The 25,358-nt window shown below is 47.5% G+C and overlaps 2 protein-coding genes across 2 annotated transcripts in view; one reads left to right on the top strand and one right to left on the bottom strand.

The window, feature by feature from the left end:
* Positions 1–16,436, top strand: part of LOC135825022 (transmembrane channel-like protein 7) — a 42,106-nt gene extending 25,670 nt beyond the window's left edge. Inside the window, exons 12-20 of the mRNA XM_065337758.1 lie at positions 1,392–1,497; positions 4,765–4,862; positions 5,553–5,657; positions 7,086–7,161; positions 8,877–9,007; positions 10,947–10,979; positions 11,426–11,548; positions 12,478–12,556; positions 15,427–16,436. Coding sequence (XP_065193830.1) covers positions 1,392–1,497; positions 4,765–4,862; positions 5,553–5,657; positions 7,086–7,161; positions 8,877–9,007; positions 10,947–10,979; positions 11,426–11,548; positions 12,478–12,556; positions 15,427–15,525 — 850 coding nt within the window. The 3' untranslated portion in view covers positions 15,526–16,436. The remainder of the gene's footprint in view (positions 1–1,391; positions 1,498–4,764; positions 4,863–5,552; positions 5,658–7,085; positions 7,162–8,876; positions 9,008–10,946; positions 10,980–11,425; positions 11,549–12,477; positions 12,557–15,426) is intronic.
* Positions 16,437–18,578: 2,142 nt separating this feature from the next.
* Positions 18,579–25,358, bottom strand: part of LOC135824916 (neurogenic locus notch homolog protein 1-like) — a 77,011-nt gene continuing 70,231 nt past the window's right edge. Inside the window, exons 42-45 of the mRNA XM_065337658.1 lie at positions 24,018–24,131; positions 22,766–22,879; positions 20,557–20,736; positions 18,579–19,907 (exon numbers count right to left, since the gene is read on the bottom strand). Coding sequence (XP_065193730.1) covers positions 19,594–19,907; positions 20,557–20,736; positions 22,766–22,879; positions 24,018–24,131 — 722 coding nt within the window. The 3' untranslated portion in view covers positions 18,579–19,593. The remainder of the gene's footprint in view (positions 19,908–20,556; positions 20,737–22,765; positions 22,880–24,017; positions 24,132–25,358) is intronic.

The following is a 25,358-nucleotide window of genomic DNA, read 5'->3' as shown; positions in this document are numbered from 1 at the left end:
ATGTCTGCACATGTGTGTGTGTGTGTGTGTGTGTGTGTGTGTGTGTGTGTGTGTGTGTGTGTTTGTGTGTGTGTGTGTGTGTGTGTGCGTGTGTATTCCTGTGTGTGTGTGTGTTCCTGTGTGTGTGTGTGTGTGTGTGTGTGTGTGTGCGCGCGTACGTGTACGTGTTCCTGTGTGTGTATGTGCGTGTGTGTGTGTATGTGTGTATGTGTGTGTGTGCGTGTGTGCGTGTGTGTGTGTGTGTGTGTGTGTGTGTGTGTGTGTGTCCCATATGGTGCAGTGGTATGTGCAGCGATTTCCAATCGATAGATTGCGGGTTCGATTCCCGACGATTATGGTCACACACGTCTTTCTTCTCTTTCTCAGACTCTTCCTGACTTTTCTTTCATTCTCCTGGGTGGTTACCAACAGCCAGTGCATGCCGGAGTATGTGGTGTGATGTGTGTGCGGGCAAAAAAGAAAAAAATGAAAAAAATGAAAAAGACCAAAAAAAAGGGATTCACTGGCCAGAAAATGTCACTCCAAATAGCTGTATGGTGTAGACCAGGCTGAATAGTGACGGTCAATTCTTCAGCCTTGCAAGCTGTTGAATGGTGTGATCCCAGCACAAGTTGCTATGGCTTCTGCCGTAGCATTGCTATCATCGCCTCCGGCGATGGGCGTCAAAGGTCAAAGGTGTGTGCGTGTGTGCGTGTGTGTGTGTGTGTGTGTGTGTGTGTGTGTGTGCATGTTCCTGTGTGTGTGTTTGTGTGTGTGTGTGTTCCTGTGTGTGTGTGTGTGTGTGTGTGTGTTTGTGTTCCTGTGTGTGTGTGCGTGTGCGTGTGTGTGTGTGTGTGTGTGTGTGTGTGTGTGTGTGTGCATGTGCGTGGGTAGGTGTGCGTGTGTGGGTGTGTTCGCGTGCATGCTCGCGCGTGCATGGTCGCGTGCGTGTGGGTGTGTGGGCGTGTGGGCGTATGGGTGTGGATGTGTGGATGTGTGGATGTGTGAGTGATTGCATGTATTTCAGTGGCTAGTGCGGTCAGATTTCCTTGAGCAAAGCAATAGTGAACTGCAATGCACTTATCACTGCAATGTACTATCAAAGAACATGATTGTGAAGTTGGGGTTGGAAGCGACTCTTCTTCGGGGTTTCCTTTAGTCATTCTATCCTGTCTGTTTGTGCGTGCTTGTGCGTTTCATGTGTGCTTTCATATGTTCACAACTCTGTGTGTGTGTGTGTGTGTGCGTGTGTGTGTGTGTGTGTGTGTGTGTGTGTGTGTGTGCGGGTGCGTGTGCGTGTGCGTGTGCGTGTGCGTGTGTGTGTGTGTGTGTGTGTGTGCGTGTGTGTGCATGTGTGTGTGTATGCATGCGTGTACATGCTTGCGTGTGTTCCACCATTCTACCCTTGACAGAACGGTGGCTATCCGATTAGCCTCTATTGGCGTGGTGATTGTGTCCTTATTCCTGCGTCTCAAGGACTGTCATACGAAGAACATCAAGGACTCGCCGGAATGTGGTGTAAGCAGGGACATCACAGGGCAATGGGGACTGGTATTTGTATTTGTATTTTGTATTTTAATGGATTCTCCACAGGCCTTAGCCTAAATCGAGGGAGTCTCCGTCAACAGCTTATGAAGAAGAAGCTGAGTTGTAGCACCGGGGTCTCGGGGTCCCAGGGTACCAAGGTATCAGGGTACCAGGGTGTCAGGGTCCCAGGGTACCAGGGTGTCAGGGCACCAGGGTCTCCCCCGGAGGAAAAAATCAGATTTTCGGCCACCAGGGCACGTTTTAGCGCTCTACAGGCGCTCTGGGTGGACCATCCTGGTTGAAAAGTGGTAGGACCATGGTCGTACTGGTCGTGCCGTGTGTGACGTCTGTGGTAAGACTTACGAAACAATGCACTTACTTGTAGCTGGGCTAAAACAATTACGGTACTGTCGGGCAACGAAGAACTGGGGAGAGGGGGGGGGGGGGGGGGGGGGGGATCAGCCTCCTAGCGCTAGACCATTCTCATTTTCATGTATTACAGTCTAGGCGCAGTTGAGTCATAACCCTAGTAACCCCAGTAACAGTCACCTGACATCTAATAAATATACATAGCACTCGTTCTGCGTGTTCTGCTCTGCTGTGTGTGTGTGTGTTTGTATGTGTGTGTGTGTGTGTGTGTGTGTGTGTGTGTGTGTGTGTGCGTGCGTGCGTGCGTGTGTGCGTGCGTGCGTGCGTGCGTGCGTGTGTGTGCAGTGGCGGGTTTAGGGGGGGGGGGGGGGGGGCGGGGGGCGCGCGCCCCCTCCTCAAAAATTTCGACCTAGGTTTCGAAAAATAATAGGCAGGGCGCTAGGGCGCCAGGTCGATCGAGCTACATGTACATTGTAGACTAGGCTCGTCGGGGCGCGCGCGGCCTGAAACGATTGTCCAAAAGCGGTTGCACGGTCGAGCTGGTGTTGATTGTACACACTACAGACTAGTAGTACAGTACAGTCTTTTGAGTACGAGTCTACGTACAGTGAGCATGCACGGCGCGGCTACAGAAACACGGTGACCTGACTGTGTACTGTTGTACAGTGTGATCCCTGCTGGGACGCGCTCGACGCGTCTTCAACGGTACAAACATCGAAGAAAAGTCTTCGATCGAGTCAACCAAAACACGATTCGAATGCCGAGGGCTCAGGCGATCATCCTCGTTCGAATCGTGTTTTGGTTGACTCGAAGGCTTTTCTTCGATGTCTCAGGGACATCCCAAAAGGCCAAGCTCTAGCCAGCAGAGCCTGGAATTTTTGTAAAGCGTTCCTGTGGCGGCGCAACTCCTGCTGCCGCTCCAACAGGAAACAGTGGGAGTGATGAAGTCGCTGTTATTCCAGTTGAACTTTCGAAGCGGACTGACAGTCACACTCCGCCAGACGCGGAAGAATCTGTTGTCAGGGAGTAGCCAGAACATGAAGAACAGCGCACAGTGACAAGTACCGCTGCCTATGTAAAGGATGCTTTGACTCTTTGAGAGCGGTGAGAAATTGTTGGACTCGCATAAATAATTGCAGTTGATTCGCTCACCTAACGGCAAATTTGAAGTTTACAATGTACATTGTTGCTGCGTGTACAGAAATACTGCTCGTGGTGTGTGAGATTTACGGCTTGTTGTTGTTGTTTATTTTACTTCACCAAATGAGCAGGCAGAGATGCCTTCTCACCTGCCCATAGGACAGGTTCTCACAGAATGATGAAGGGATGATATGCAAGGGAAAACAAGAAATGATACTATAATAATTATAAGACAGAAAGGACCAAAAGAAGAAAAGGAAAAATTTATATGAAGACAATTTCATGGAGTCAGAAATAGAAAGACAATAATTTCATGGAGTCAAAGAATAGAAAGACAATCTCATGGAGTCAGGAACACGTGGTTGATTTTATAGACATGCATGCACAAATGTGATAGATGAGAAGGTTGGAATTTATGGCAGATAATAAAAGTTTAACGAGGATATTCACAAAGTAAGTATACCAATGGCAGAAAGAGCTTTTCGGAAGGGACCAGGGACACGTATCACTCTAAAATCAGAGGGGAGAGCGTTCCAGAGAATGCTTCCCCGAAACATCATGGTCGATCGTCCCGCAGGCCCACGAAGAAAGGGAACTTGAAGCAAGTTCGACACTTGTCCCCGTGTGGTGCGCTGATCCTCCGCAACAGTCTCTGGGGCCGTTCGGGTGAATAACTGTTGAAGAAGGGGGCTACAGGAGGAGCTTCTTGACATCGGTTTTCAAAATGACCTGGGACAGTAGCATGATGTCATCTACCCCCACCCCATCCCGCCTTGATCCCGGCCGCAACCCCCCCTCAGCCAAATCCTGGACACGCCACTGGTGTGTGTGTGTGTGTGTGTGTGCGTGTGCGTGTGCGTGTGCGTGTGCGTGTGCATGTGCATGTGCATGTGCATGTGCATATATATATATATATAAAAAAAAAAAAAAAAAAATGCAATCTTTGTACCGCGGAAAAATTCCACATCCTGACTACACCCAAGAAGCTCCTACTCAACAAGCGGTCTGAGATGGTCTCGAAATGCAGGCACGAGAATAAGTTCCGCCTCGCAAATTTCACACCTATCAAATGAACTGACCAAGTACTGTACTGCACTTTGCCTGAGCACCCATTATTATTAATAACAAAATCCCTTGGCCTGTAGTCGGCGATGCCACTCTGCTCACGCCTGCCCGTCACCAAACGACTCCCTACTTGTAGCGATCTCGCTGGCCCATTGCCCGCCACCCTCCTGGCACCTCCACCCATCTGCTGTACACTGCCTCCCCATCGCCTCTTTCCGCGCTTTCATGCTCACACCTGCCTGTTCCCCGCCACCATCCTGGCACTTCCCCCTGTCGCGCCTTGGCCCGCGCCAGCTTTCTCCCCATACCTCACACCCGATTTAGCGCTAAATTTGTTTATGCTTGTGGCTCTATGTTTATAAGCATACTGTTGGGTAGACCCGAGTATCAGTTGTCTGATGATTGCCTAGCGACATGAAACTCAGAGTTACAACCAACCTGAACGTCCTCCGCTGAGTCTGCTATATATATATATATTAACTGGTTTGAGGGAAAGTGACAAACGGGAAAAGTCTGAAGAAAAAATTGACTGTCACCACCAGGACTCGAACCAGGGACCCTCGCTTATACACACATATATATATATATGTGTGTGTGTGTGTTTGTATGTGTGTGTATGTGTGTGTGTGTGCGCGCACGTGCGCATGTGCGTGCGTGTGTGTATGTGTGTTTACTCTGCTGCAGTGCTGGGAGTTATCGGTAGGTCAGGAATTCTACCAGCTTGCAGTGCTCAATTTTCTTATTGTGCTCATTGCCACATGGGGAGACGGTCTGGGGCAGTGGTGAGTGCTTCTATTCTAAGTTTTTCTAACACAGCGTGACGAGACGACACTCGGCTATGTTGTCGTGCATGCTCCTATACAACGATGCATGTACACAAGTACATGCCCACACACACACACACGCACACACACGCACGCACACACACGCACGCACACACACACACACACACACACACACACACACACACACACACACACACACACACACACACCCTTGTGCACACGAGTGACGACTAGACAAAGACACTTTGGAGTGTGACACCACACTGACAACATTGGGTAGTTCTGCAATTTGTACTCATCCCCGAAGTCGTTTTTCCTATCTGGGAGTTTTCTTGACCGACGCCAAGCCGGATGACAGTGTCTGGTGCACACACAACATAAGCAACTCCTTGTGGTGTGTCTGGGATTTGAAATATTTTATCCTCACGATGGCTTGCTGCGGCCAATAAGATCAGTAGAAATGCAGGTACACGTACGGGTATCGGATAAAGTGGTAACGAAATTTAGCTGAAAGATGTTGCGACATCGGCTGTGAATTTTTTAAGCGATGGCGTGTCTGGTGTGTGACTGTGTGTGTGTTTATTTTAATTTTATTTTAAATCTTTTATTTTCACGATGGCATGTGGCCGATGAGAGAAAGTTGTTGTGTTTTGTGTTGTTCTGTCTTGTGTCAATGCCGGTGTGCAGCTTTCTGTACCGCAAGTCTGCGTGGTACGCCAAGACCATTGGTCCACCAAACTTCCCCTTAGTCAGGAGTGTACTGGACCTGCTGTACACTCAGATGATTATCTGGTACGTCATTGTCACATTGTCACACTGCTGTTACATTGCTGCTGCCAGAATACGGCTGATAGTGCTAGTTATTAATTGCCAATCAATGGAATAAACATTTCCATCAGTTCTAATAACATGCATGATGAGCAAGGCAAAAAAGCATAGCGTAGGGCCCTGAGCTTCCAAACTCTCTTGTTAATTAATGGCGCTGGTGCTGGTGCTTTTGGTGCTGCTGCTGCTGTTGGTGCTGCTGCTGCTGTTGGTGCGTCTGTTGCTACTGCTGCTGCTGCTGTTTGCGGGGTCAATTTGGAGGCAATACTTCTGGGAAAAATCAGCTCAATAAAACACCCCCCTGCATTTAAAGGCCCAGTGGAAAAGACTTTTTGGCAAATATATATCCCAGAGTTGTGTAGAAGCCCCGCTGACATAGTCTACTGGCAGTTTCCAAGAACTAGGCCATAGCGGTTGGGAAACAGGACAGGGGTATAAAGTTTTTTTTTTAGATAGAAGACACGCCTCTTGCATATCCCCCAAGAAGCCTCCTATGTTGGTCACTGGAAGTTAGAAAGTGTGTGTGCACGTGTGTCTGCGTGTGTGATGTGTGTGCACGTGTGTGTGTGTGTGTGTGTATGCGTGTGTGTGTGTGTGTGCATGCGTGTGTGTGTGTGTGTGTGTGTGTGTGTGTGTGCGTGTATGTTGTGCACTAACATGTGTACTGTCAGTGAACAAATATTCGGCGCATATTTATTTTCGGCCATTTTCGGCCTGGTCATGTTTGGCCGGAAATTTAGTTTTGCAAGGTTCAGTGTTGCAGTGTACAGCCAGACCTCGCTTAACCGCACACATCTGTTTTCCACAAAAACATCCGGATAGGCGAGGTAACCGGATAACTGAACACACATACTGTACATGCATGTGGCATGTCAAAAGCAGTGACATCATACATACATGTAGACAGGTCCTATGCAGTACAACTAGCGTGCCCAGTATGTAAAACAAGCGAGAAAAATGACAAGTGCATGCAACTGAGTGCTGTCCGCACACACCCAGCAGGTCAAGGACCTCATTTGCTTGTACAACTCCTTGATACTAGCTTCTGCAAGCGCTAGCCAGCCACATGCAACCGGATACGACGAAGCTTTTTGTACACATTTTAACCAGTTTGTACACAAAATCATGCACCGGTATGCGGATCGCGAGGTCCGGTTATGTTGTATGCATAACATGTGCTGCACATCGGTAACCAGCGATTTTCTTCCGGATGGCGAGGGATCCGGATAAACGAGGACCGGATAAACGAGGTCTGACTGTATACAGGCAGCGGCAGTACACATTGAAATTTTGATGCGGCCGAAATGGGTTTTAGCCCTGGGAGGCCGACATTTGAATGGGCTCAAGATGTGTAGACTTACAGCATGCCATTTACTACCCTATACTCCTTTCCAGGCTTGGTTTCTTCTTCTCACCGGTATTACCCGCTATTGGCGTTGTGTCCCTCTTCTGCCTTTTCTACGCTAAGAAGGTAAGTTCGCCAGTACTGCCTGGTGCAGAAGAATGGAGGGGTTCAGTCTTATTTTTTTCATGTAGAGCTGTTTATAGAGAGTCTGTTGCGGATACACCATCCGTTCACTGAGAGTCTTTTGGGGAATTCCCAGCGCAGCGTCGTGACAACCAGGTACTATAGTGTGTTTGAAAAGTCCAGACTTCTGGTTTCAAAAAACCGTTAGGCCAGCATCTATACCACATAAAATTTGTGATCACTTTGTGCATAAAATTTCCGAAATTGGGCGTTTGTTGTCCAATCACTTAGAGGTTTATATTATGAGAAAATTGCGGGCGCTGCCTGGGCAAAGTTCTGAAGAAATTTCTTGAAAAGCTTAAACCAAATAATTTGAATTATTCGAAAAAGTCTAGAGGTCTATACTTTTGAAACGCACTAAAGACATACACAGCGGTCATAAGCGGTTCCGCTGAATCACCACCATGACATCACCATGACATTGCCCCAAGGACATCATCTGCATGGCATAATCCCATGACATCACCCCATGTCATCACCCCCATGATATCACCACCATGACATCATTCACATAACCATTGTAGCTCAGCAGCCATCTAAATACGGGCGTTCCGTACCTGGTGAAACTCTACCCTGTCGTTTTTCGACGTCTGGCAGTACTGCTTTTCAAAAGTGGCTCAGTGTTGAAGCCATGACAGCCGGTTCAGAAAGAGTCGAGATCCGGTGCTTTGCAGGGCTAAACAAATAGCTGGTCAGGCACACTGCTGATCCCAGTGTACTCTCTGGTGTTACTCATACATTCCGTATTTGGCAATGCTCGATACCGTTCATTCTCACCTACATGCACTGCGAGTCTACAAATTTTCGGCCCATTCAAATTCCGGCCTCCCAGGGCTAAAACCCATTTCGGCCCATTCAAATTCCGGCCTCCCAGGGCTAAAACCCATTTCGGCCCATTCAAATTCCGGCCTCCCAGGGCTAAAACCCATTTCGGCCCATTCAAATTCCGGCCTCCCAGGGCTAAAACCCATTTCGGCCCATTCAAATTCCGGCCTCCCAGGGCTAAAACCCATTTCGGCCCATTCAAATTCCGGCCTCCCAGGGCTAAAACCCATTTTGGCCCATTCAAATTCCGGCCTCCCAGGGCTAAAACCCATTTCGGCCCATTCAAATTCCGGCCTCCCAGGGCTAAAACCCATTTCGGCCCATTCAAATTCCGGCCTTCCAGGGCCAAAACCCATTTTGGCCCATTCAAATTCCGGCCTCCCAGGGCTAAAACCCATTTCGGCCCATTCAAATTCCAGCCTCCCAGGGCTAAAACCCATTTCGGCTGCGACAAATGTTTGGCCTGTGCTGCTTCTGCCTGTATACACTATCACACTGAACCCGTAAGTTGCAAAACAAATTTTCGGCCAAATATGATCAGGCCGAAAATAGCGGAAAATAGATATGCGCCGAATATCTGTTGACTTATTGTAGGTCATGTGACGTCTACAGTCAACTTCGCTAATAACGACTGCGGATATAACGACAATTCGCGAATACCGACAGAATTTCTATGCCCAGAGCAAAGTCATATCCAACTGGAATACATACAATGAGACTTCGGGTATAACGACACTTCGCGAATAAGGACACTTTTCTGATTCCCCGCCGAGTGTCGTTATAAGCGAAGTTGACTGTATTGCGTGTTTGCCCACTGCCTTTCACTGCTGCAGTGGACATTGCTTTGGTTCATGCTGCCGTCTACCAAGCCACACAGAGGCTATCGCAACTCCAAGCTCTTCTACGGCATGCTGCTGCTGGTCTTGTGCCTATCGCTTGTGCCCCTCGGCTTTGTGGCGTTTGAGTAAGTACTGCCGGTGCCGTGTCTGTTGCTTGCTACCCTCGCTTGTTACCCTCGCTTGCTACCCTCGCTTGCTACCCTCGGGTTTGTGGCATTCGAGTAGGTGATGGTGCTGTGTCTGCTGCTTGTGCCGCTCACTTGTGCCCCTCGCTTGTGCCCCTCGGGTTTGTGGCATTCGAGTATTATCATCAGTAAGTGATTGTGCTGATGCTAGGTCTATGGTCCTCAAGTTCTTTGAATAGCAGAGTGCCGGCTATCCAAACGTCAACTATCCTAACTAGGAGGAGAGGGGTGTGTGTGTGGGGGGGGGGGGGATCAGTGCAGCGAGCCACACTGGCTTATTATAATATTATAGCAAATGGTCACATGTGGTTTGTGAGCTTGTATGCACATCAACGGTGCCAGAGAACAAAATATCCACTTTGGCATCTGCACGTAAAGTACGCGGTTGGCAAGTTGAGATGAGGCTAATTGTCGTCTTGTCTCTTTGGATGTTTTTGTCATTATTATTATTTATTATTATGCACTTACGCGTCAATGTCAGCGGTGATAAACCGCCCACAAATTCGCATGTGCTACATGGACTTGGGAAATGAGCACCGAGCATTCAGTGCGGCATGGAAATAAAAGAGCAACGACAACAGAAATAGAAATACAATAACAAGACGTACCTGCTAAGGGGCACATGACAGCATTGCTCAGATTGAACAGAGGATGCACACACAGAATAACGGGCATTGTCAACTCCGTTTTGAGAATAATCCAGTAAAATGGTGGCAGATGGATGCAAATCCACGCACTACGTTTTAAAGAGAGAAATTTTGTTGGTATTGAAGAATGTTAATTATTATTACCACAGCAGTTATGAAAAGCAGTATTGTGATATTTTGGAGCAATATTATTTGGTTTAGTCGTAGACGCCATGCCACTATTGGACTTGCAGACGTCCTTGCATAAGTCCTTCCACTCCCCTCTGCCCTGTGCAATCTCCCGGAGTGAGAGGAGATCAGACAACGTCTTGAGACCCCTCCGCCCCACTCTCTGCAGGTCACGGGATAGCACGATAGGCAGAGTCGTTCTTGGCCGTCCTCTCCACACTTTTTCCTTCACCTGGTAGTAGTTAATCATGGCCGCTACAGCAGGACATCCGTCAGGCATGCGCAGTATATGGCCAAAGAGTCTCCATCTGGCTAGGCGAACAAAGTTAGTTATTGGTTGTGCTTTGCACCTCTTGTAGAGAGCAGCATTGCTTATTGTTTGTGGCCACCTAATACCGATGAGACTACGCAACTGCCTGCGGTGAAACGAATGCAGTTGGGCCTCCGCCACTGAAGTGGGTGCCCAGGTGCCGCTGTTGTACAGTAAGACTGGAATCACGAAGGCGTTGTACAGCCTCAGTCTCAATTATTCACGCACTAATGTTCTCCGTTTCCAAAGACTATACATTGCTCTGTAGGATGCTGTAGCGAGCTGCTTTCGCTTGGTGATGTCTTCGTCGTCACCAATCAGAGAACCTAACTTTTTCGTCATTCTCCATTCTTCCGAGACTCATTAAATGATTTTATTACCCCGATGATGGGCCAGGCCGAAAAACTTTTTAAAAAAAAGAAGGTAAAATAAGTTGTCGTGTCCGTTCCCGAATGGAACCCACAACGGCCTCTAACACCCGGTAAACCCCAAAACTTGGTTTGATGTAGATATGAATCGCAGTAAAAGGACTGTTTCATGAATGTGTAAGCGGCTGCTTGGAGTTTGCGGACAATCAGAATGAAATGTCACATTGTTCATTGTTTTAAGCATATTGTGTGTGCTGGTGTGTTGTGCATTGTTCATTTTTTATTGTCGTGCGTGTGTGCGCGCGCGCGCGTGTGTGTGTGTGTGTGTGTGTGTGTGTGTATGTGTGCGTGTGTGTGCATGTGTGTGTGTGTGGTTCGTTGTACAGATCCAGACCTTCCTCTCAATGCGGTCCGTTTAAGTAGGTGGAGATTTAGAAGTGTGCCATCAGATTTGTCTATTCTGCTAATGTGATATTAAACTATGCTGCAAGTGCATGCTGTATGTGAAAGAGAGGGGGGAGGGGGAGGGGGGGGGTAGAGGGAGAGAAAAAGAGGGAGAAAGAGGGGGGGGGGGGGGGAGAGGGAGAGAAAAAGGAGAGAGAGAGAGAGAGAGAGAGAGAGAGAGAGAGAGAGAGATAGAGATAGAGAGAGAGAGAGAGAGAGAGAGAGAGAGAGAGAGAGAGAGAGTGAGAGAGAGAGAGTGATGCAGAGCCAGAGTTTGAACGCCACATGAAGGTGCACCTGGGAATCAGGGGCATCTGACTACACAGCATCGTCTTCAAGTGAGTTACTAGGGAAACATTTGTGTAAAGTTGTTGTCATCATAGCAGCTCACACCATATTCTCTTTGTCTTGACTTGTACAGAGGTGAGGTGGGGATGTATTCGGCATTCACCAAGCTGTTGCGCAACGGGCCGGGCTGGATCGACACCGCCATACGGGTCATTTTATCGTATGCTGTTGCCGTGCCAACCATTATCCTACTCCTGTAAGTACTGCAGTAAAAAAAAGAAGAAAAAAGACAATTATCGCGTCCATTCCCGAAGGGACCACTACAACCATGGCCATTCACCAATACCATTCAGCCTGTTGTAAAATGATGTGTTGTTTTCCTGTGTGATGGCATTCCCCAAACTGTCTCGTCTAGTCGCGTGCATGTGTGATATGAGCATGCGCGATGTTGTAGTCGAGAGTCTTTTTGTCAGTCTTCTTGTTCGTCCTTTTGAGCGTTGTCTCCATTTCCGTAATGTCAATAATAATATTATGTAAACCAAACTAGTCTTGTCCTTTGTGTCCTGCGTCCCGGGGAACGGAATGGCTGTGATTCCGTTACAAGCCTAGTTTCCCGTTTATGGTGCAAACTATAATAAACCATCCAACCAAGCAGGGGATACGAGTTCCATTCAAATGACCCTTGAGAAGGCAACCGCCTGGACACAGCGACCACATTTTGAAGGTCCCTTGAGCGGCAATTCCTAGTCACGGACAATGCTCGGTCCCAACCTGCCTGGATGTGTTCTCGATGTGTTCTAATCATTCGCCATGCCAATGTCAATTGTATTCTGTTTGCCGGTAAAAGAGGCCTTATTACGTGTCCCAACCTGCCTGGATCTGGGCAGTTAACTGTGCTAGGTAGAACTATTTAGAATAACAGAGTTGCAGGAATCATCACCTTGCTCAGGATCAACCCCAATCACTGTTAAGGCAAAAGCTATGCGTAGGTATTTCAATACCTATTTATTTTATTTTATTTTATTTATTTTACAAAGACCACTTAAATGCCAAACATGAGATGCAGCTAGGGGAAGCACGCACAACCTGAATCGTGGCAGTGGTGGTGACCTATCCAACGCTTTTGTCTTTTTGCCCTTCTGTCGAACACCTAGCTCTGTATATCTTTGTCTTCCGGTTTTGCAGTCTAATTGCATTCTATTACCGCGTCAAGGCTCGGGCACATAGCGCCGAGGTGGGTCTGCTACAGGATCAAGTCAATATTGTAAGTCGTGTGTGTGTGTGCGTGCGTGTGTGTGTGTGCGCGTGTGTGTCCAGAAAAAATCCTTTTTCTGCACCTTGTCCTCACCCACTTACTGAGGTGTGGTCAGCCCATCAGTTGGATCTTTTCCGAGCCCTCCTAGAGTTTGGGGATTTCAGGAGGTGTTGGCCGTTGGGCGGTTCAATAGCCAATTGAGTCATCTTTCCAAGATTCCTTTTGAGGCTCTCTCCCCTCTCCCGGGGAGACCCACGTGACCAGTTTTGGCAGTGAGCAAGTACAAGTACAAGTGTGTGTACAGTGTGTGTACAGTATGTGTACAGTGTGTGTACAGTGTGTGTACAGTGTGTGTACAGTGTGTGTACAGTGTGTGTACAGTGATGTACGGATGTTCAACCCTTTTGCGTCTTCGAATCGTGCCACCTCCCTCGCTGCTAGCTACAGACGCCATGAACAGGAAAAGCGCCGGAAGTACGAGGAGCGAGTACGTGAAGTTGAGCATGCCTCCTTCGTGCCCGTTGTGCTCTCTGCCTCTGGTGGCTATGGCAAGCATGCCAATGCTCTTTTCACGCGGGTCGCCTCTCTCCTGGCTGAGAAGAGTAAGGAGCCATACGGGCAGATTATCTCCTTGCTGCGCTGCCGCCTTGGGTTTGCCCTGGTGCGTTGTGGTGCTATGTGCATGCTTGGCTCAAGGAGCATGTTTGCTCCTGCCATGCCTGAGTCCCCTGCTGTGCTAGTGGCGGCGGAGGCACGCATCCAGTGAACCTGCACAGTGCAGTGATCCTACTGAGTGACAGACTCTGTAAATACTATTCTGATGATTCGTTTTATGTGTTGATTCTTCACAAAATGTGTTATTTTGCCCGTACAAGAGGCAGTGCCGTTCAAACCTGGCGCGAGATACGCAAAAAAACAAAAACAGTGTGTGTACAGTGTGTGTACAGTGTGTGTACAGTGTGTGTACAGTGTGTGTACAGTGTGTGTACGGTGTGTGTACGGTGTGTGTACGGTGTGTGTACGGTGTGTGTACGGTGTGTGTACAGTGTGTGTACAGTGTGTGTACAGTGTGTGTACAGTGTGTGTACAGTATGTGTACAGTGTGTGTACAGTATGTGTACAGTGTGTGTACAGTGTGTGTACAGTGTGTGTACAGTATGTGTACAGTGTGTGTACAGTGTGTGTACAGTGTGTGTACAGTGTGTGTACAGTGTGTGTACAGTGTGTGTACAGTGTGTGTACAGTATATGTACAGTGTGTGTACAGTGTGTGTACAGTATGTGTACAGTGTGTGTACAGTGTGTGTACAGTGTGTGTACAGTGTGTGTACAGTGTGTGTACAGTGTGTGTACAGTGTGTGTACAGTGTGTGTACAATGTGTGTACAGTGTGTGTACAGTGTGTGTACAGTGTGTGTACAGTGTGTGTACAGTGTGTGTACAGTGTGTGTACAGTGTGTGTACAGTGTGTGTACAGTGTGTGTACAGTGTGTGTACAGTGTGTGTACAGTGTGTGTACAGTGTGTGTACAGTGTGTGTACAATGTGTGTACAGTGTGTGTACAGTATATGTACAGTGTGTGTACAGTGTGTGTACAGTGTGTGTACAGTGTGTGTACAGTGTGTGTACAGTGTGTGTACAGTGTGTGTACAGTGTGTGTACAGTGTGTGTACAGTGTGTGTACAGTGTGTGTACAGTGTGTGTACAGTGTGTGTACAGTGTGTGTACAAAAAAAAAAAAAAAAAAAAAAAAAAAAAAAAAAAAAAACAGTGTGTGTACAGTGTGTGTACAGTGTGTGTACAGTGTGTGTACAGTGTGTGTACAGTGTGTGTACAGTGTGTGTACAGTGTGTGTACAGTGTGTGTACAGTGTGTGTACAGTGTGTGTACAGTGTGTGTACAGTGTGTGTACAGTGTGTGTACAGTGTGTGTACAGTGTGTGTACAGTGTGTGTACAGTGTGTGTACAGTGTGTGTACAGTGTGTGTACAGTGTGTGTACAGTGTGTGTACAGTGTGTGTACAGCGTGTGTACAGCGTGTGTACAGCGTGTGTACAGCGTGTGTACAGCGTGTGTACAGCGTGTGTACAGCGTGTGTACAGCGTGTGTACAGCGTGTGTACAGCGTGTGTACAGCGTGTGTACAGCGTGTGTACAGCGTGTGTACAGCGTGTGTACAGCGTGTGTACAGCGTGTGTACAGCGTGTGTACAGCGTGTGTACAGCGTGTGTACAGCGTGTGTACAGCGTGTGTACAGTGCGTGTACAGTGTGTGTACAGCGTGTGTACAGTGTGTGTACAGTGTGTGTACAGTGTGTGTACAGTGTGTGTACAGTGTGTGTACAGTGTGTGTACAGTATGTGACCATGGTGTATTTTAAAAGGGGGGCAGGGACAGAGAAAATGCAGTTTCATCCCCAGACCAGATGCCTTGATGCCGGCGATCCTTCACCTGCACCGTATCCCCACCCACTACTAGGAACTTCGACATGGTGACCCCTAAGTGGGGTCATAAGTCAACCCATAGGTTGGGGATTCGAGGGATTTGGGCCGTTGAGCCATTCAATAGCCAATTGAGTCAATTTGAAGATTTCTTTTGAATCTCTCTTCTCTCTGCTGGGGAGACCAACTTGACTTATTTCTGGCAGCGGGCAAGACATTGAGAGCAAGGACCAGCGTGCGTGTGCGTGTGTGTGTGTGTGTGTGTGTGTGTGTGTGTGTGTGTGTGTGGTGTGTGGTGTGTGAGTGAGTGTGTGTGTGTGTGTGTGTGTGTGTGTGTGTGTGTGCGTGCGTGCGTGCGTGTGTGTTTGAACTGTGTGTTTGTGTGTTCTAAATTCAGACTGCCTTTTCTTTTCTTCCTTTATGTCCATATCTAACTGTTGGCAGCTCGTCACCGATAAAAACTTTCTAGTGGAAAAGTTCCAAGCTTTGGATGCGAGCATTGAGCCCAAACAGTTCGACCCGCGTCCCAGGAAAACCAAGTAACATCCTCTTCTCGGTACATTGTCTGGTGCTAGCTGTAGTCAACAACCCAGTCTACTTTGGTGACCCCCCTATTGGGCTCTCCAGCGTTTCCCTGTTCATATGGGGAATACCCGTGTGGGGAATACCCGTGTGGGAAATCCCTCCTATTGGGCTCTCCAGTGTTTCCCTGTTCATATGGGGAATACCCGTGCGGGGAATACCCGTGTGGGAAATACCCGTGTGGTTGTGGACCTGTTGCATGTATTGTCTCATTGCACATCCGACTCCAGGAAGACTTCAGATTTCTCCCTCTGCTGAATTCTTGTATAGTCTTCTTGTGCAGATGGGTCTTGGCAGCAGGTTGTATTTTATTGTTAGAAGCACACCTTTGGTGGTCACCGTGTGTGTGTATGCTTGCAGCCCGAATAGTATAGGCTGGATGTAGGCACTGGCATTCTGAGCGCATGCTGAGCATCCATTGAGCGTGCACTGTGTTCATCTTGAGTGCACACTGAGGATACTGTCAATAGGAGTTGGGCCTCAGTGACCCTGGGTTTGCAACTAACTTGAAATCCACGTCTAAGGGTTGATTTTAATGTGCTGCTGTTTTACTCTGTAATATCAGTTGCCATAGTGTGGTTACATTCCTCAAGTTTCTAAATACACCCACGCCGATACCTTTATTTTTTATTTTTTTATTGTTTGGGCATGAACTGGGTTGCATATTCTTTTTGAGCCAGAGGTGTACACATATACAGCGGCTCTCTATTCCCTTGGACTTCTCCGACTGGTCTTACTTCTTTCTTCTCACCGGATTATGAATCCTGCTGTGTAGACATGTTTTTCTACTCATAATATTTTAATACCCCGTTCCGCGGAGTCCTCGCTCACGGAACACCTTTACCCAGACCCCCTCCCCCCCCCCCCTTCCCCCTTCCCCTCCTTTCTACCAGAGCTGGAGCATTTCATTTCCAAACAGTCCAGTGTGACATGCATTGTATGAACTACATGTGTGTGTTCCAGCGGGATGTGTGTGTTCCAGCGGCCCGGATGTATTACCTGATGTTTACACATTCATCCCTGCAATATCTTTATCTCTGACCGGCGTATTATCCTAATACCCAGTCTCATGGTTTCATAATTTTGCGACCTGCACTTTGTCTGTAGGCATGCATTGTGCGCAGTATTTAATTTTTACCGGATAAAGTTGCCTCGTTCCACTTTTGTACTGTGCGTTGATTATGTTTTGCTTATAACAAGAGACTGGCTTATAATTTTTTTAGATAAAAATAGATTTGCTTTTTGGCTAATAAACGATGCCATATTCGTTGCCCTAACAGCACACCGGACATGTATCCAGAGATGTGAATGAGAATAATAATAAAATCAGAGTATTTTAATAGGAAGAAGTTTGAGGTGTGTTCTATTTGTCATGTGCTATTTTATGCCTGTTCCAAGTCATCCTGCTGCGTCGGTTCTGCTGCGTCGGTCCTGCTGCGTTGGTCCTGCTGCGTCGGTGCATGCGTGAATTGACATTGACACAACCAGAGTATAAGCTAATCCGTCCCCTCAGTCACGAATTCCATTGATAATACGGAGGATTAGCAAGACGAAATTCGCGTTCGCGTTCGCTCTCCAAGGAAAGTCGAACTCAGTGACGGAATTCGCGTTATGAGAAGGATTAGCAAACAGAATTCGCACATGCATGACGTTGACACGACGGTCATTGTGCACAGACAGAACACCGTGGTAAATAATTTATGACTGCCCTGACACGAATCCGCGATTCGTGTTCCGACTATTTTTCCGAACGAAAAATGCGAAAGTTCGCAATCCAGTTTGTTGAAAATGTTTGCGAACGCGAACGAGAATTTCGTCTTGCTAATCCTCCGTATTATTGGCAAGACAACGTTCTGGAAACTTTCGATTGTTGCCATGATTGTGATAGGAGCGCGCACATAGTTTGATTCATTGCTTTAAAAGCTGGTAGTTATGGCTTTCCGAACTGGGCACTCGTGCCCAAGTTGTACAGTAAGATGACACTGGACTTCCAGGGGATGCACTTTCATGCAAGCACCATTTTTGCTATCCGTCTCAGGGTTTACAATTGGGCTGCTCGATAGACAGCAACGCGTGTGTCATTGGTTGTTGTAGTTGTATGCGCAAAGGAGCACCATCATCTGGAAATTCCCCTTTTTTTCTCCAGCCTATCGGAGGTGTTTAATTACATGCTTGCAGCAGCCATCTTCAAGCAACTGACACTGATGGTGGAGTGGTTTGTGGAGGGGTCTATGTACATGTAGATATCCAGGACTGAAGCACAGCATGCATGGGTTCAAGCCTACCCTGTGCTGCTTTTTTGATGATAAAAAAGGGAATGCCAGCATGCCAGCATGCAGATGCCATTGACAGCCATTGTTGAGCAGTACATTCTACAGTTGCTGCATGATTAAGACGTCATCACAGTGTGTTTGTTTTAGGTCACAGACACAGGTGCTGTAGGTATATTGGCAAGAGTACATAACTGCCGGGGATTATATACTCTTGGTATTGGACATCGGATGTGTCTGTGTGATTTTCACTCTCTGCATGCTTTGCTTACATGCATGGAAATGACACCACCCCCATACTGCTTCTTCAATGTATCTTGTATGTTTGTATGTATGTGCATTCTGTGGGGACTGATAGCAGGCAGACAGAGCTAGAGGCAGGGAAGGGGGTGGGTGGGCAAGCCTTTGAACATTTTTTCGAAACTTTTCTGAAAAAATTGGCCATAGTGAGTTTCAGAAGCTGGAAAGCCACCGTCCCCACCCTACCAGCCTACAAACTGTTTTTGACTTATAGGATTTCTTACTCCAGTGGATGTGTTTTGTATCGGCAGCGAAGGTCAAGATCTGCTGTTTTCGTTCGATGTCCATGACAACAGACAAGACAGACAGGGACTCACACCCAGCCCGGACCGGGTACGAGTTCATGAGCCTCCGTGATGCAGCTCAGGTTACCTCGACAACAACAGGCCACATCAGAACTCACACCCAGGCACGGTGGTCACAGATCACCCCAGGAGACACAAGTCATTCATTCAAGGTGAAGAGAAGTATTGGTTGGCAAGGAAACAGAAGTATGGTACTCCTTATGAACTAAAAAAATCTTAATCCAACAGCAGAAGCTCGCTGCCGTAGTCTAAATCTAAAAGTGAGGTTGTTCCTAAAGCTATAGCTATTATAAATTAATCGGTTGACAGCACCACGATTACTACTGTAGCTGGGATATCATAACTGCAGGGCAAGTGAATGCAGCCGCATGCTAACTATCAATCTATACAGCCATAATGATAATGCTGTGTCACACAATGTGCTGTTATGGTAGAGTGCCCCAGCCAAGTGCAATGCTATGCGCATGCATGCTATACTGGTAGTTACGATGTCGTCCGGGCAGGATTCTAGAGCGGATTCAGCAATTCAGCAAGCAAATACCAACACAGAAAATTAGACGCCAAGACAGCAAGCTTACTAGCACAGCGAAGGTGAAAGTCGAGCCCTGCGATATTAGCGGCTATAACCGGTTTGTGTCCGTGGGTCCCCATGTTGCATGGGCCACGCGTACTCGCACTCATCCGGCGGGTATGTGTGAGCAATACCTGGAACTAAGAAGTCTATGGACTTCACACTAGGAACTGAATAGAGCGGTCGTCGGTTGACAAACCACCTTTTCCTTTCTACCAAGAATGTCAGGAAAGAGTTAAGGCGGCAGAATTACTGGCAGAATGTTTGCAAGACGGTGCATTGTGCTTGGAGCATGCCAACAGCTTTGGCAATAGCCTACCTACCTAGGTGTGAAATCCAACAGAGAAATTCACGTATGCATACACGGCTGTCACTGAGTTTTTACAGCACCCAGAGTTTCTGAACGGGAACAAATACCCCGAATGGTGTAAAATCCAACAGCGAAATCCATGTATACATACGTGGCCGTCACCGAAGTTTGAACAGCACGCAGAGTGTCTAAGCTGGAAGCATGTACCCTGAATCCAGGTCTACATACATACATACAGAGCTGTGTCTGAAGTTCGAGCAGCTCTCAGAGTGTCTACACGGGGAGCATGTACCCGGTGCTGTACACGGCCTTCTCTGAGAGGCTGCCGCAGAACGGAATGGCCATTGGGCAACCCGCCTGGCACAGAGCCGGATCGACGGCCGACGCGGACGAGTTGGCAAACGAACAGCCGCACACGCAGTCGAAGCTGCCCATGTTAGGGCGTATGGAGACGTAAGGGTAGCCAAGGGATCTACACGACGCAGTGCACACGGGACTGTCCGGACAGCCTAGCGTCAGTACTCTGTCGAATGGACGCGGTGATGATGCTGAGCTGAAACAACCGATGAACATGGACGGAACTACAACTGTGCAGTAGAAAGTCACACGCACAGAAAGCAGAGGATATCCAACATTAGAGAGGTTCTGCAAAACGAAAATTCGAGCGAAGTTTCGCGACGATCCTTGCGAAAGTGTGTACGAATTTTCTCACGAATTTTGCGTTCTGCACATTTTCGTGGTTTGCACGCGCCAAGTGCACATACGCCATGACCCCATCTCAGAAAACGTCCTACGAAAGTTCATCTCGCGTTCCCTGCAAGCTTCCCGTCCAAAGTGGTGAAAGTTCGTGCGAAGTTTCGCACTTCATGACGTAGAGCGAAAAGTTTGTATGCATTTTCGTTTTGCAGAACCTCTCTAATGAGAGAACTTCAACTGTGGAATAGGAAATCATACGCAGGAAAGCCGAGGATATCAGTGACGGTCTAATCGGGTATGGGGTTCATGCATGAGTCAACTGGCACCAATTGCTGTACAGCTGATCACACATGCCACAGAAGCGTGCATAACGCTCCCCAAAATCTATAATGTTATAATTTTGCAGATATATTCCCAGTAAGCCATAAACGGAGACCCCTCGACTTAGGCCTCGGCCTTTGGGGAATCCATAAATAAATAAATAAAATAAAAATAAATAAAATGACCCCCCCCCCCCCCCCCTACCCAACCTTCACTAACCTCCAGTAGCTGGTGCTATTGGCACCACACCAGTAACTTGGTCAGTGAGCAGGCAAGGCGAGGCAACCATCTCGCAGAATCTTCCAGATGTTCCCCGAGGACATTTGCACAAGAAATCGTTGGCTAGATCGACACACACTCCTCCATTTTGACATTTCACGCCAACACAATCATCCAGATCTAATCGGAACACAAAAACAAAACAGCAACAACACAAAATAACCCGTTATTATTTACTGATAGAATAGTGCTAGTCATAAGCGGAGGTCCCTGCTTGAAGTCCTGGTGGTAGCAGTCAGTTCTTTCTTTCTTCAGACGTTTCCCTTTTCAACCCCTCAAGCCCTGCATGTTGAAGCCCAACACACTAGCGCCGAAAGGGCAGGACCTGTTGTTCGAGACCGTAACAGAACACAATGTCTTTCCCAAGCAAGTCTTCGGTGTTCGTTTTCTGATTTCCGAAAGTTCCAAATTCTCCTGCATATAACCTGCGAGTGATTCAATTACAATGTAAAAATGGATAACATAGAGCTTTTCCAAGGACGCCTTTCTCGCCACCGCCCCGGCGATCACCCCGAGATTGTGGTAAACAGCTCGCATGTCAAAATGCATTGAAGAGTACACGAAATGTGACAGGTTCGTATCCACCGGCTCTTGGAGCGATTCTGAAGCTTGTTCCTATTCGCCCAAGCCATGGAAGGGCTTCCTGGCAACTACTCTGAGTCAACACGAGTGTGGGACATCAAGTGGAGCGCCATACTACAGTCAGACCTTGCTTATCCGGTCCTCTTTTATCCGGATCCCTCGCTATCCGGAAGAAAATGGCTGGTAACAGATTTACAGCATACGTGGTGCATCCAACATAACCGGTGTTCGGATATCTGGTTCCCTCGCCTATCCGCACATTTTCGTGGAAAACGGATGTGTGCGGTTAAGCGAGGTCTGACTCTACTGCTTCTTTCACCTCCACGCATCCATTCACATACAAAGTGAACGTGAACTGGGCTTCGCCTGTTCACCAGCGATTCAAACATTTCTCGCACGTGACCCCAAAAAGTGACCGTTGGTACAACCTTGAAAAAACTCTATGCTCAATCTTGCGTGGAAAATGTTGTTGTCCGCGAGGTTAAAGAGAGCGTGTTATCTAATTGTTACGTGGTCTACACTTGTAGTGTGGAAAGTGCCATTGCTCACGTGTTGTTGTGCTGTGAAGAGTGAAGCTCTGAATCAATAAAGCACACAGAGTTCGAATGGTCACTCTTTGAAATTTCGAGGAGTTTCATTTTTCTAAAGAGGTGGCATATTGGCCTCTTAAAAAAATCGAAGTCTCCTTGAAACTCCTCACTTGAAACTCCGCCATCTCATCCAATGCGAGTGGTGGCTTATTTTAGAAGAGCTTGGAATATTGCCGAGAAAACTGCCTTTTGTATGAAAACAACGACGAACTTGCACGTTATCATAGTCTCACTATGACGCGCGGGAAGCAAACTTGGAAGATCTCATTGCTATGGTAATTTCAAAGGAACAGGTGATGCTTACAGCAACCGCTCGATTGGGATAGTTCAACTAATTTCTTCCGGGATGCTTATGAAAAAGGTGGTCAGGACAATGGACCCATTGCGCATTGCCAAGTATGGAATGTACAAGTAACGCTTGTGAGGACGCTGGGATCAGCAATGCACTGTTCAACACCCCAGACGACCATGCCCAGGTGGCTGTGACGGGTGTTTGTAGTACAAATTACGTCATTGAGCAATGGGTGCATTCGTACGCGCCCCAAGACTCATTTCCTTTTCAACACCCTCAACTAGTGTAAAATCGGAAACTTTTGGTGAAGATTTATTTTCGGTGACTTCGGTACAAATTTAACTCGGATACGGAGCCAATAAATATAATTAAAATAGAAGAAGCCCATTTTAAACAAATGACCGACTGCTTATTATCTTGTAACAGTTGTGGATAGGTGCTTCATAACTCGTTTCCATGTGACTTCGGTGCAGGTAATTTTTCTTTCTTTTTTTTCTGAAATAAAACGTCACCTAAAATTCAACGCTGCCATTCCACACAGTGCGCAAAATACATTTTTTGGATCTGGAAAATTGGTTTACCGAAATTTTCGCGCTACCGGACCGTTGATTTTGGAGAATACTGAAAGTATTACACAACAAAATTTTCCGCTTTGGCAGTAGTGTACATAAGATGGAAGACTTACTTGTTTGGCAATTGCGGCCGGTGAAACCAAATGGACAAACACAACGGAACGAGTTGATTTGATCGAAACAGGTGCCACCATTGAAACAGGGCAAAGAAGCACATTCGTCGATTTCTGAGATAGAGGGAGAAGTGTGAAGATAAAGAGGCTTGAGTACCTTGATATTGCTTGGTGGGCGATGGAATGTAATAATGCGTGCGTTTGTGTGAGCGTGTATGTGTGTGTGGGGGTGAACGTGGCTGTGTGTGTGTGTATGTGTGTGTGTGTGTGTGTGTGTGTGTGTGTGTGTGTGTGTGTGTGTGTGTGTGTGCGTGCGTGTATGTGTGCGTGCGTGTATGTGTGTGCATGTGTGTGTGTGTGTGTGTGTGTGTGTGTGTGTGTGTGTGTGTGTGTGTGTGTGTCTGCGTGCGTGTATAGGAGTAGGTGTGTGTTCATGCATGCATCTGAGTTGTCCGGAGAAGTCCCATATAGCAGACCGTCCGACCGTCCAGGCCTCGTCTGCACAGTCCAGATTTGAGTGAAAATGTGCTGCGTCTTGCCGAGGACACCTTTTGTGCAGATTTCATGAAATATCGACACTTTTGTCCCACTTTCCACGTCTAGACTCGCACAATGGATCACAATCAAACGGAAAAGTTGGCTGATGCATGCACTCATCTGACACCAAGCTTGTGCGACTTGCCACAGTAGCCGATACCACATTGTTTTGGCTGCCATTTCAGCTTTCTGCCACCCTGTATCACGTCGGATGCTTCAGATCTTTCGCTTTTCAGTTAAGGGCGGGCTCACGCTACGACCATGAGCAAGCGCCCATGCGTAAGCATAGCGCAGCAACGGGGCATTCCTGCTCACATTAGGCCTCATACACGTCTAGACGTGAAGTTGCCACCCAAACTTTTCGAATTGCAGTTTGTACCCAAAAGAGTTTGTGCGTTTCCTAATAAAGTTTTGGTCCGTTTTGGATGTAGTTTTTCGCATGTTGCATGTTGGAGGAACAAAGTGCCTCGTGGCCCGTATTTGAAGGCGACGGATATCAAACAATGTCATGTATAGAATCCATCGACTGGTCACTGCTCCAGATAACTCACACGCATACACATGCCTGCGCAAACATCCACCCTAATACAGACATGTATGCACCCCCCCCCCCCCCACACACAAAGACCCCCCCCCCCCCACACACACACAAAGACACCCCCCTCCCCCCCCCCCCCCACACACACAGCTATCAGCAACAGTCACAGGAACTCACCGGTTTTGCATAAAGGTCCAGTAAACCCAGGAGTACATACACAAGACACATTGTTGACAGCATCGATGCACGTGGCATTGTTCTGACAAGGTGCTGCTATGCAATCATCAATATCTAGTAGGGCAAGACAAGTATAGGTATGACATCATCAATGCCAAGTAGGGCAAGACAAGTACATGTATGACTTAATCAGTACCAAGTAGGGGAAGGCATTGAAGGCAAGTCCAGGCATGACATCATCAATATCTAGTAGGGCAAAACATGCACAGGTTGTGACATCATCAATATCTAGAGCACGGTGACTTCATGTGCACCATCTAATGACATGGCGTCCTTTCATGCGGTTTACCGCACGGATTTATGAAGTCAGACATATTCCGATTTATTTGCATCAATCGCACAAAATTAGGTACATTTCTCTTGTAAACCCTGTCAGTTTGAGAATTTAGACAAACACCGAACAAATTTTAGCCGCGACGAGGATCGGGAGGAATCCATCATTTTACATAGCTACTACCATCACGTCGACCGAGTGAAGATCGAAATGATAATGGAGTGGAGAGAAGAAGACCTGAACTAGAGTGCTTGAGAGACTATGTAGTGTCACATGAGAATTGCTTCGTTAGGAAGGCTCTACTTTTGAATGGAGAAGCCCAACGTCGCTGATTTGCATCGCCGTTTTCAAGCGCTGATCTGCAGTCGGAATGTTTTTGTAAATTATTCGTAGTTGTGGACGTGGATGGATTCAGCGCTCTGTTCTCTCAGCAAGCCTACTCAGTCCAACACGAAGGACTTCCATGAGCGAAACAACGTGCTCCTCGAGCAAGTGCAGCTCGGGGTAATATGGCCAATGCCACGGGAGACCACCTCGTGCCTGCATAAGGCCAAGAATTGATGGCAAGACATCTTTGATGAGCGCCTTCGACTTCAAGGACGCAATATATCTCCTCAGCAGTAACTGCAGCGCTCTTGCTGAAAATATCACTGCAAGCATGCACTAGGCATGATTTAGTGAAGAGCTACTTGTACTAGCGATTGGAGATTTGGTGTTGGCTTCCAGGGCTGGGCATATCTGCTCCATCATGGTAACTGGTGCGTTTGTCAAGGCAGTGCAGTTTCTGCTGCTGTTTCACAAGCCATATGCGCATATGCGCAGTGAGTAGGAATTTGTTGTATGATAGCTGAGGATCACCAGCCTTCATGGACAAACCTATATTGGGACTGGTTGCTGAACAGTGCACACCTAAATCTCTCAGCAAGCTCTCTTGCTCAGCTGGTGACGAACACTATATACCCGCTGCTTTGGGCTTGCAGCCCCGTCTCCCGACCGTAGACCGATCG

The sequence above is a fragment of the Sycon ciliatum genome, chromosome 9, assembly GCF_964019385.1.
Source record: "Sycon ciliatum chromosome 9, ocSycCili1.1, whole genome shotgun sequence".
Taxonomy (NCBI): Eukaryota; Metazoa; Porifera; class Calcarea; order Leucosolenida; family Sycettidae; genus Sycon; species Sycon ciliatum.
Note: the sequence above shows the minus strand (reverse complement) of the source record. Positions and strands in the feature narration are given on the sequence as shown.